At 39.2% G+C, this 12,742-nt stretch overlaps 1 protein-coding gene across 3 annotated transcripts in view; it reads left to right on the top strand.

Moving 5' to 3' along the window:
* LOC140204385 (TOG array regulator of axonemal microtubules protein 1) overlaps positions 1–12,742 on the top strand; it is an 84,519-nt gene that overhangs the window by 56,991 nt on the left and 14,786 nt on the right. For all 3 annotated transcript variants that reach the window (XM_072271119.1, XM_072271116.1, XM_072271121.1), the window contains exons 13-18: positions 1,915–2,071; positions 2,752–2,857; positions 7,080–7,315; positions 7,613–7,771; positions 10,059–10,185; positions 10,329–10,441. In XM_072271119.1, the coding sequence (XP_072127220.1) occupies positions 1,915–2,071; positions 2,752–2,857; positions 7,080–7,315; positions 7,613–7,771; positions 10,059–10,185; positions 10,329–10,441 (898 nt within the window). The remainder of the gene's footprint in view (positions 1–1,914; positions 2,072–2,751; positions 2,858–7,079; positions 7,316–7,612; positions 7,772–10,058; positions 10,186–10,328; positions 10,442–12,742) is intronic.

Here is a 12,742-nt window from a genome sequence, read left to right as displayed (position 1 = left end):
GATCACTGTGGTGTATTTCAATGTCTATTTCTTGTGTCTTCATGGTAATTTCTCCATTTCTAAGCTCCTGCCCAAACTTCAATGTATTAGCACTGAAATGCAATTAAGACCAACAAAATCATGGAACTAGAGGTACATTCATTTCTGGAGAGAGAAGTTCTTCAGCTAGTTATTTTTGGCAATTTGGTCTCACCAGCAGCATCAGTATTTATTCTCCTTTACTGTTTACTCTTGAGAACTGCATTTTTTAAAACCCAGCAGTCCTGGTGTTCTTGTATATATCTGTATATCATACAGTTTAATCAATATCTATGATGGTGAAGGTGTACCACTACTTTTGGAGAGAGACTTCTAAGATGCAGACAGTTATGAAGAACTAGAGCTGTCTTTGAGTCAATATGGTGTGCATTTTGGAGAGGGACATGTTCTCCTTAGTTGCAGAGGTCACAGATTTGGGAGGTAATAAAGCAGCCTAGACTAGTACCTGCCATACATTTTGTAGATGGTACGTTCCGCAGTCATTGTGTGCTGGTGGTTGAAAGAATTAATGTTTAGGTTTGTGAGTGGTGTAGGCTGTTTTATCAAGAGCTCTTGAATATTGTTGGAGCTTTGCACAAATGGAGGTTATTTTATATTTTTGACTTGCAGAAAGTGGAAAGTATTTGAGTGGTTAGTAGGTAAGTCACTCGTTGCAGGATATCCAGTCTCTGACCTGCTTTTGTTGCTACAGTATATATGTAACTGGTCCAGCTGAATTTCTAGTCAGTGGTAATATTAGGATTTTGATAGTGTGTGTTCAATGGTAATGATGCCAGTGAATATCTCCCTTAACTTTCTCAGCAATTTAAAACATAACAGATTTCTAACTTTTTCTCTGTTCTAGTAAAAGGTCACCAGCCTGCAACATTTATCAGGTTTCCATTTCTACACGTGCTGCCTGACCAGACTGTCTCCAACAATTTCTGGTTCTTTGTTCTCAGACTCCATCTGCAGAGTTTTTCTTTCATAGTACAGTTGTTTATAGGTTAAAAGAAATTTGGCAAAATATTGCTAATAAAGTGAAATCCCAATTTGTTAGCAATGGCACAGAAAGCAGAACTGGTGGTGAATTGTTGCTTTTAATACAGGAAGAAAAGACATGCTAGTATTCTATTGGTGTTAGAACTTTGCTTCTTTCAATTAACTTGACATTAATGACCAAGACATCAGTTTGTAGAACATAGGCACAAGAAATTCTGCAGATGTTGGAAATCTTGAACAACAAACATAAAATGCTAGAGGAACTCCAAGTCAGGCAGCATCTATGGAGGGGTCGTGATGAGACCCTGCTTAAAATGTCAACTGCATATTTCCTGTCATAGATTCTGCCTGATCTGCTAAATTCCCCAATATTTTGTGTGTTGCTTGGCTGCTTTCTGGGCACCATGTTTAAGGAATGATATGACAGTCTTGTCAAAGATACTCGAGCGATTTGTAAAAAGACATCAGGAATGATGGATTTAGTTATGTGGAAAGATGGGGAAAGCACTGTGAGTGGGTAGGACAAAGGGATTATCTCTTTGGAAGTGGTCCAGGATAGCTGTAGGTGAACATATTTGATTGATGATCTTCACCCCATTGGCAATCCTGGCATCACACTCCTAATTATCCTCTCTCACTGTCTCCACAACTTAAAACTGACTTGTTTTTCCCTCTCAACCTGAAATATTAACTCTTTTTTTTCCTTTCATATATTACTTGACCTGCTAAGTATTTCCAGTATTTTCTGTTTTTGAGTGAATTAAAAATTGCTTCACAAGTGATTTTAATGGATTGTTGAAGTGGTATTTAAAATTCAATATAAACTTGTGTGTAATGCAAATCAAATCAAAATATAATTTCATAAAATACTCCAAATTTTTTTATCCTTCATAGGTGTAGAGAACTCTCCAGGTTGCAGACTATTACATAGAGATCAAACACCTTCAATCTTGCCTGGATCAGAGCTTATAGATCCATGTGAAGCAAGACCTTTCTCCAAACCGGATCTTGCATTATCAGAAGCTTTGAAACTCATATCTGATGAGGATTGGTATGGATTGAATATTTTCTTTAATATCAGTTGTTTTTGTTCTGTATTACAGTTGAATAATCTATATCAGAACAATCACATTTTCATGTTCTGTGATAAAGTTGGTCTATGAAACCTAATTTTGCCTCTCTGAGATCAATCTTAGCTATGTCAGCAGAGTAAATTTGCTTCTCTTAATTCTGCACGATATAAAGTCTAGTTTAAAATTGATCCTATTCACTTTTTTTTAAGAAGATATGCATTTGGTTTCCTTTTTTGACATTTCAAATTCTGGATTGGTATAGCTCCTGGAATGCTAAAGCACTTTAAATGAAAATGTGTTTTTTTTTTCATGGAGATTTTATAACACTTTCACTCTCCTTTCTTGACTGCTGTAAGTTATAAACAATTATGTGAATCTCAGTGGTTCCACTGAGAAATAACAAATTGTGTCAAGCAGCCTGAGAACTGGCATGGAATCTAATCATTGTTCTGATAAATATGCATTTTAACATAAATATGAACTTTAAAGAAAAATGTGGGCTTTCCTCCACCCTTTCTACTCCTTAACAAGACTCTTCTTCCCTTCAGAGATAGTCCTGTTCCAGTTTTGATCATATCAGTAAATATGTATAAATGTTGATTATTAGTAACCTGAATCGAGTGTGGATGTCTAATTTACTTTCTGTACATCTTCACAGGGAGAAAAAAATTGAAGGCATCAATTGTATTCGATGTTTGTCCGCACACCACATAGATGTTTTAACAGCAAGATTGCATGAGGCCGTCTTTGCTGTTGTTCAAGAGGTGGTTATTTTAAGCTTTGTAACTGAGGATTTATTGACCATACTGTTGCTTTTCTATATGATATTAAAACATAACTTATAAATTGGTGTTAAAATTGGGGCTGCAGTCTGAAAATGAGTTGAAAATGTATTGGAAGGTTTGAAGCACAAGTGTAGTTTGTTGAAAGCAATTTCATGGGTAACAGGAGGAAGAAAAAGTTATTTAGCATGCTGCCCTTCAGTCAGGGCATTGCGTATAGGAGTTGGGACATCGTTACAGTTGTAAAAGTTATTGGTGGGGCCACACTTGGAGTACTATGTACAGTTTTGGTCACCCTGTTATTGGAAAGATGTAGTCTAAACTGGAAAGAGTGCAGACAGGATTTATCAAGTTGTTGCCAAGACTAGAGGTCTTGCATTATAGGGAGAGGTTAGCCAGGCTAGTTCTTTATTTCCTGGTATGTTGGAGAATGGGGCAACCCTACAAAAATGTTTAAAATTATGAGAGGTATAGATGCAGTAAGTGGTAACAATCTTCCTCAGGGTAAGGAAATCCAAACGTAAGGGCATGAATTTAAGATGAGGGGAAAGATTTAAATGTGACCTGAGGGGCAACTTTTTCATGTAGAGGTGGTGAGTATATGGAATAAACTGATAGAAGAACTGGTTGGGGTAGGTATGGTAGTATTTTTAAGAAGCACTTGGATAGGTAGATGGAAGGGTCAGGTGTAGAAGGACATGGGCTGAATGCAGGAAATTGGGACTAGTTGGGTGGCATCATAGTTGGCACGGACTCGCTAAAGGGCCTTTATCTGCTGTTTTGCTCTATGGCTATATATGCATTCTAAGGTGTAAGTTGAATCAAGAGTTAAAATTGGCATGTCGCAAGGGTAATGCTACAGTTGTTATGGGGGATTTCAACATGCAGGTAGACTGGAGGAGTCAGGTTGGTACTGAACCCCAAGAAAGGGAATTTGTGGAGTCCCTCCGAGATGGATTCTTAGAACAGCTTGTACTGGAGCCTACCAGAGAGAACGCAATTCTAGATTTAGTGTTGTGCAATGAGCTGGATTTGATCAGTGACCTCGAGGTAAAGGAGCCATTAGGAGGTAGTGACCATAATATGATGTTTTAATTTACAATTTGAGAGGGAGAAGAGAAACTCGGAAGTGTCAGTATTACAGTTGAACAAAGGGAACTATGGGGCTATGAGGGAGGAGCTGGCCAAAGTTCAATGGAACAATACCCTAGCAGGGATGACAGTGGAACAGCAATGGCAAGTGTTTCTGGGAATAATGCGGAAGGTGCAGGATCAGTTCGTTCCAAAGAGGAAGAGGGATCCTAAGGGGAGTAAGGGGAGGCCATGGCTGACAAGGAAAGTAATGGACAGTATAAAAATAAAAGAGAAGAAGTATAACATAGCAAAGGCGAGTGGGAAGCCGGAGGATTGGGAGACTTTTAAAGAGCAACAGAAGGTAACTAAAAAGGCAATATGCGGAGGGAAAATTGAGGAACAAAGGTAAACTAGCCAAGAATTTAAAGGAGGATAGTAAAAGCTTCTTTAGGTATGTGAAAAGAAAAAAAAATAGTTAAGACCAAAATTGCGCCCTTGAAGACAGAAACAGATTAATTTATTATGGGGAACAAAGAAATGGCAGACGTGTTGAACAGGTACTTTGGATCTGTCTTCACTAGGGAAGACGAACAGTCTCCCAGATATAATAGTGGCCAAAGGACCTAGGGTAATGGATGAACTGAAGGAAATTTATATTGGGCAGGAAATGGTGTTGGATAGACTGTTGGGTCTGAAGGCTGATAAGTCCCCGGGACCTGATGGTCTGCATCCCAGGGTACTTAAGGAGGTGTCTTTAGAAATCGTGGACGCATTGGTAATCATTTTCCAATGTTCTATAGATTCAGGATCAGTTCCTGTGGATTGGAGGGTGGCTAATGTTGTCTCTCTCCTCAAGAAGGGAGGAAGAGAGAAAACGGGGAATTATAGACCGGTTAGCTGACGTCGGTGGTGGGAAAGATGCTGGAGTCACTTATAAAAGATGAAATTATGACACATCTGGATAGCAGTAACAGGATCAGTCCGAGTCAGAATGGATTTACGAAGGGGAAATCGTGCTTGCCTAATCGTCTGGAATTTTTTTGAGGATGTAACTATGAAAATGGACAAGGGAGAGCCAGCGGATGTAGTGTACCTGGACTTTCAGAAAGCCTTTGATAAGGTCCCACAAAGGAGATTAGTGGGCAAAATTAGGGCACATGGTATTGGGGGCAGAGTACTGACATGGATTGAAAATTGGCTGGCTGACAGAAAACAAAGAGTAGCGATTAATGGTTTTTTTTCGGAATGGCAGGCGGTGACCAGTGGGGTGCCGCAGGGTTCAGTGCTGGGACTGCAGCTGTTTACGATGTATATTAATAATTTAGATGAGGGAATTAAAAGTAACATTAGCAAATCTCCCGATGACACAAAGCTGGGAGGCAGTGTGAAATGTGAGGAGGATGTTATGAGAATGCAGGGTGACTTGGATAGGCTGGGTGAGTGGGCAGATGCAGTTTAATGTGGATAAATGTGAGGTTATCCACTTTGGTGGTAAGAACGGGAAGGCAGATTATTATCTAAATGGAGTCAAGTTAGGAAAAGGGGAAGTAGAACGAGATCTAGGTATTCTTGTACATCAGTCACTGAAAGCAAGCATGCAAGTACAGCAGGCTGTGAAGAAAGCTAATGGCATGCTGGCCTTCATAACAAGGGGAATTGAGTATAAGAGCAAAGAGGTCCTTCTGCAGCTGTACAGGGCCCTGGTGAGACCACACCTGGAGTACTGTGTGCAGTTTTGGTCTCCAAATTTGAGGAAGGACATTCTTGCTATTGAGGGAGTGCAGTGTAGGTTCACGAGGTTAATTCCTGGGATGGTGGGACTGTCATATGTCAAAAGATTTGGAGCGACTGGACTTGTATACTCTGGAATTTAGAAGGCTGAGAGGGGTTCTTATTGAAACATATAAGATTATTAAGGGATTGGACACGCTGGAGGCAGGAAGCATATTCCCGCTGATGGGTGAGTCCAGAACCAGAGGCCACAGTTTAAGAATAAGGGATAGGCCATTTAGAACAGAGTTGAGGAAAAACTTTATCACCCAGAGTGTGGTGGATGTATGGAATGCTCTGCCCCAGAGGCTGTGGAGGCCAAGTCTCTGGATGCTTTCAAGAAAGAGATGGATAGAGCTCTTAAAGATAGCGGAATCAAAGGTTATGGGGATAAGGCAGGAACTGGATACTGATTGTGGATGGTCAGCTATGATCACAGTGAATGGCAGTGCTGGCTCAAAGGGCCGAATGGGCTACTCCTGCACCTATTGTCTATTATCTAAAATCTGAGGCGATGTTTCAGTGGACATAAAACAAAATAGTTGCATCTTTGAAAGGGTTATCTTTTAAAGTCCCCTTCTGTTTGATATCCTTTCATTTCCAACTTCTCATCAGTAAGAACAGTTAATATGCTGTTTGTAGTACCATGCTGAATTTGGATTCTGGAAAAGTAATTATTTTTAGGCATTTCCTCAGAACTGAGGATGATTTACTTGCATTCTAGCTTCATTTGCCACCTTAGTACCAATGGGAGAACTGCAGCTTCTTCCACAGATGAAGCAGGTGGTGCCTGTGAGGTAGTCTGCTGCTTCTTGCTCAGGATCTCTGCACCTTCAGCATGGTGTTGAGGTTGTCAATATCATCCCGAATGTTCCCTCTCCATTTTGAGCAGTCATGGCTTAGAGAGCCCAAAAAATTTTAATTAACTGTACAGCTCTAGAACATATGTGGCCAAATTGTACTACATCCTGTGATCTTTGCCTGCCTACACTTCTCCAGGCTGGGCATAGAAGGCTGAAGCTGACTGTCTGCACCTTGGAGGGATCCAGGGAAGCTTCAGTGGTAAGTCAGGTTTGATGGTCTTGTCGTAATGGCGTCAGCTGCTCAGTCATCTCTCGCCTCAACATCTCCCAGCCTTGCAATAAGTCTCCACAATCCAGGATTTATTTGCTTGGCAGTAGCTGAACATAGTGGTCTTTAATAAACTTCTAGCTATAACCAGCCCAATTCAGCCCACTGAGGATAAATGGATGAATGAATTCCAAGCAGACAAATAATAATATATGGGTACTTAATTTAGGAATTAAAGTTTTTAAAACTCTGCTATTTTTAGAATTCACATTTCTTTTCCTATTACTAGGTGAAAAATCTACGTTCTAGTGTTTCACGAATAGCAGTGCTCTGCTTGGGAGAAATGTTCACAGCTTTGAAAAAGAATATGGATCAAGAGCTGGATATTACTGTTAAAGTCCTTCTACATAAAGCAGGTGAATCAAATGCCTTCATAAGGGAGGATGTTGACAAAACATTGAATGCAATGGCCTTCAATGCTACCCCAGCACGAGCAGTTTCATCCTTAATAAACGGTGGACTAAAGTAAGCATATACTTATTCCAGTATCAGTAATTTACAGGAGAATATTGTGCAAGCAGTTTTCTCTCACATCAGTTTTCTGATTGAATATTTGATATTATCCTTCCTTAAAGAACAATCAAAATGTAATTTAGTTTTCAGTTTTGAAATCGATTTAAATCCAGCAAGACACAGAAATAATACAATTGTGAAGCTTCTGTGAAGCAAAATGCTTGCTTGTATTTATTTCACCTTGAAAACCTATTAAAACCTTCCTTTGCTTCTGCAGTTTTTCCTTAACACATTTTCACTTCTTTTCAGCCATCTTAATGCTGCAGTCAGAAAATGTACAGCACAGCATCTTGCCAACGTAGTGGAACGAATGGGAGCAGGTCGGATTTTATCTGGAATTAAAGATATAACTGATCGAGTTATACTGGCAGTGGCAAAATTTACGCAGGATGGATCACCAGAAACTAGGCAAGAAAATATATTTTAAGATGATTTAATAGAACTATCAGTGTGTGTCATTGCTGATTGTAAATGTGAGCAAATAAGAAGCACTATTTGTAACATGAAATCCAGAATATAGATGAGAACCAAATGGCCCACTTGGTCAGTGCTTTATATATATATATATATATAGTAAGCATTCATCTTTCAACGCTAATTATTTCCTTCAAACCTGCAAGAATATCTCTGATTGCTTTTCCTTCATGAACACATTAAATGTTCCTCTCAATGCTTCAGTCATTCCATTTGGCAACGGGTTCCAAAGAATTCCATATTTGATCTTTTGTTGCCATCTAATTTTCTTCTAAACATTCACAAATGGAAATTGACCTAATTAATTCCTTGCAACACACATAAAAGTTGCTGGTGAACACAGCAGGCCAGGCAGCATCTCTAGGAAGAGGTACAGTCGAGGTTTCGGGCCGAGACCCTTCGTCAGGACTAACTGAAAGAAGAGCTAGTAAGAGATTTGAAAGGGGGAGGGGGAGACCCCTCCTGTCTTCTATCATTTCAGATCTCCTCCTCCCCTTCCCACTTTCAAATCTCTTACTAGCTCTTCTTTCAGTTAGTCCTGACGAAGGGTCTCGGCCCAAAAAGTCGACTGTACCTCTTCCTAGAGATGCTGCCTGGCCTGCTGTGTTCACCAGCAACTTTTATGTGTGTTGCTTGAAATTCCAGTATCTACAGATTTCCTCGTGTTCGCGCTAATGAATTCCTTCTTACTTTTGGTATCAGTCAGTTATCTTGGTTACTTTTTGATAGAAAATAATTCATACTTGCTGAACCATTCGTGATTATTGCATCTTCAATTCTGGTATGTCCATATAAACCTTTGCATGTTCTTCAGTTCTCAATGTCCCTTTCAAAGTTCAAAGTAAATGTATTATTAAAGTACGTATATGCTACCATATACTACATTGAGATTCATTTTCTTGCAGGCACTTACAGGAAAGAAATCTAGTAGAATATAATGAAAAAATTATAATTGTATAAGCAAAGACTGACAAAAACAACCGACGTGCAAAAGAAGACAAACTGTGCTAATAAAAATGACACTGAGAGCATGAATTGTAAAGAGTCCTTGAAAGTGAGTCTGTAGGTTATAGAATCAGTTCAGAGTAGTGGTGAATAAAGTTATTCATGTCAGTTCAGGAGCCTGATGGTTGTAGGCTAATAACTGTTTCTGAGCCTGGTGGTGTGGGACCTAAGGTTTCTGTTGATAATAATGGTGAGAAAAGGGCAAGATCTGAATGGTGTGAGTCTTTGATGATGGATGCTGTTTTCTTGTGGGAGTGCTCCATGTAAATGTACTCGGTGGTGTGGAGGGCTTTGCCTGTGATGAACTGTGCTAAATTCACCACTTTCTGTAGTCTTTTCTGTATTTGGATATTGGTGTTTCCGTATCAGGCCAGGATGGAACCAGTTAGGACACTCCCACTGTGCACCTATAGGAGTTTGTCAAAGTTTTAGATGACATGCCAAATCTACACAAACTTCTTTTTAAAAAAAAAAACCTGGAAGTTTCTTTGTGATGACCCTTATGTACTAGTCCCAAAACAGATCTTCTGATATGTTAGCGCCAAGGTATTTGAAGCTGCTGACCCCCTCCACCGCTGTTGTTCCAATGAGGACTGCCTCATGGACCTCTGCTTTTTTTCTTCATATAGTCAATAAACAGCTCTTTGGTTTTGCTGATGTTGAGTTAGAGGTTATTGTGGCACCATTCAACCAGATTTTCAGTCTCCATCCTGTATGCCAATTTGTCACCGCCTTTGATTTGTGTATTTTTATACATGATTTGTAAGATGAAATCAGAATTAAGTGCACATCTGATTTATAGTCTAGTTTAAGGCTGAAACATGGCTTCTATAGGGATAATAACCACTCACTGAAAACAGTTATTTTTTGCATGGAAAATTTTTTAAAAAGAAAACTAAATTAGCTATTACTGAGTGTGAATGTTTTTACATGGATAGAAATTTAATTTTGATCCTTTTTTGGCATGTTCAAATAGATGTTTTATTTGATAAATTGCTTCTAATGCTCTAACAAAATTAGGAAATATGACTACTTGTCCGATAATCTAAATACCTGAGCATAAAAAGGAACTTTCAGATTATTACTTGATACCCTATATGACAGCTTTGTCAAGCTATCTAACGCACTTGAATTCTGAAGGTAATCTACTATCCATTGTATATTCTTAACTTTTGCAATAAAAATACTGAAATTTAATATTGTGATGCATATGCAGGTACTACGGACGAAAGATGTTGTCTGTTATGATACCTCATCATGATTTTGACAGAGTACTTGAAAAGCATTTATCGCCCAGGGACCTTCCTTATATTCGAGAGACTGTCAATAATCTCCGACAAAAGGTACAAGAAAATTTATTTTAAAGTGCCAAGTTCTGAATTCAGTCATTAATAAGGAGCTTTTGAAATAATTTGCTTATCAAATTTTGTGGCGCTTCAACATTTTTATGTTGTTATGAATCCAATTGTATTTTTATTTCTGTAAGGGACTTGGAGAAATGCCATTAGATACCCCATCAGCGAAAATTAGACGATATCCAGGTGGTGGAAGTATGCGAGCTTCATCTAGCTCCAGGGAAGTACAAAATTTAACAGGAAGGTATTTACTTTGCACAGTTAACTATTTACAAAAGGAGCATAGCGATGTAGTAACTGAATTTTTAGTTTAATCACTATTTCATGCAATAATTTTACATGAAAAGCAAATTATTGTAGATGCTTGGAAACCTTTCATTGGTGAAGAATAGTTTTGGGCAATGTCGACTGTTTATTCATTTCCATAGATGCTGCCTGATTGGCTGAGTTCCTTCAGCATTTTGTGTGTGTTCTGGATTTCCAGCATCTGCAGAATCTGTGGTGTAAATGTAGAACCATTTTCTTCAATTTCCAAAAAACATTGCAGAAATCCTGGCAAACTGAAATTCAAATGTTGAAAAGGTTCATAATCAAAGTTCAAAGTACATATATGTCACCATATACAACGCAGATAGTCACTTTCTTGCAGGCAATTGCAGTAAGTACAAGACATACAATAAAATCATTGAAAGAGCATGCAAGACAGACAGCAACTAATGTACAAAAAAACAACAAATGAAGCAAGTATAAAATGAAAGAAATAATAATGATAAATAACTAAGCAATAAATATCAAAAACATGAGATAAAGAGTCCTTGACAGTGAGTCCATTGATGGGCTGAGTGAAGTTATCCCCTCTAGTTCAAGAGCCTGATGGTTGAGGGGTAATAACTGTTCTTGAACCTGGTATTGCAAGTCCTGGGGCACCTGTACTTTCTTCCTGATGGCAGCAGCAAAAAGAAAGCACAGCTTTTTGGAGGGGGGGGGGGTTTCTGATGGATACTGCCTTCCTGCAACAGCATTCCGAGTAGAGGTGCTCAGTGTTGAGGAGGGCTTTATCGATGATGGACTGGGCCATATCCACGACTTTTTGTAGCTTTTCCATACAAGGGCATTGGTGTTTCCAAACCGGGCTGTAATGCAGCTTGTCAATATAGTCTCCACCACACATCTATAGAAGTTTGTCAAAGCTTTAGGAGACATGCCAAATCTTCACAAACTTCTAAGAAAGTAGAGGTGCTGCTGTGCTTTCTTGCAGGCTGGACTCAGGACTGAAGTGATAATACCAAAGAAATTTAAATTGCTAACGATCTGAAGTTGAAGTGTTTTGGGGAAATTAGGTGGGAGTGAGGCGAAGAATTAAAGTGACAGGCAACAGGAAGCTGAGATAATCGTTGTGCATTGTTCAGACCATGTTCCACAGAGCAACCACACAAACTGTGTTTGGTTTCCATATGAACTAAGTAAAGAGAAATACAAATTAAGCACAGTTTAACACAGTGATATATCTGGTAGTGGCATTATTTTGAATGTATTGGAAATTATGGAAGATGTTAAATTGACTTTGTAGGTTACAATGGGACATTGAGAGGAAACAGCTGGACTAAGAAGTAGCTGATGGACTTGAATCCAGGGGAGTGAAATAATTCACTTTGGAAGATTGAATTTGAAGGCAGAATACAGGGTTAATGGCAGGATTCTTAGCAGTATGGGGAAACAGAGGAATCTTAGTTTCCATGTTCATTATATCCGTCAAAGTTACTGCGCACATTGGTCTGGTTATTAATAAGGTGTATGCCAGATTTGTTGGGAGGGGATTGAGCTCAAGAACCACAAGGCAATGTTACAGAACCTCGGTTAGACCCCACTTGGAATATTGTGTTCAGTTCTCTTCACTTCATTATAGGAAAGATGTGGAAGCTGTAGAGGTTGCAGAGGAGGTTTACCAGGATGCTGCATGGATTAGAGAGCACGTTTTATGAGGATAGGTTGAGCAAGCTAGGGCTTTTCTTTTTCGAGTGAAGGAGGATGAGCCGTGACTTCATAGAGGTGTACAAGATGATACAGGCGTAGATCGAGTGCACACACAGGACAAAAATAGTTAATATGAGGGGGTATAATGTTAAAGTATTGAGAGGAAATATAGGAGGGATGTCAGAGGTATATTTTTTACTCAGTGTATGAGTGCATGGAACACACTGTGTCAGGGTTGGTCGGTGATAGAGGCAGATACATTAGGGACATTGAAGAAACTCTTAGATAGGCGCATGGATGAAGGTGGGCACAACATTGTGGGCTGAAGGGCCTGTACTGTGCTGTACTGTTCTATGATCTATGAATTTGAGGGCTGGTATAATGGATAGTGAGGATGAGAACATTCTGTCCTAGTTTTGGATGTTGGAAGGAGGAAAGAGAACAAAAGTACAGGACACAAAACAAAAACAGTTGAAGGCCTGGCAAATCTGGTGGAGGAGGATCCACAATTATTAAAAAAAAAGAGCATATAAGCGTTACAGTTAAGGAAGGTAGCATCATCAGAACAAAC

This window comes from Mobula birostris, chromosome 1, assembly GCF_030028105.1.
Source record: "Mobula birostris isolate sMobBir1 chromosome 1, sMobBir1.hap1, whole genome shotgun sequence".
Taxonomy (NCBI): Eukaryota; Metazoa; Chordata; class Chondrichthyes; order Myliobatiformes; family Myliobatidae; genus Mobula; species Mobula birostris.
Note: the sequence above shows the minus strand (reverse complement) of the source record. Positions and strands in the feature narration are given on the sequence as shown.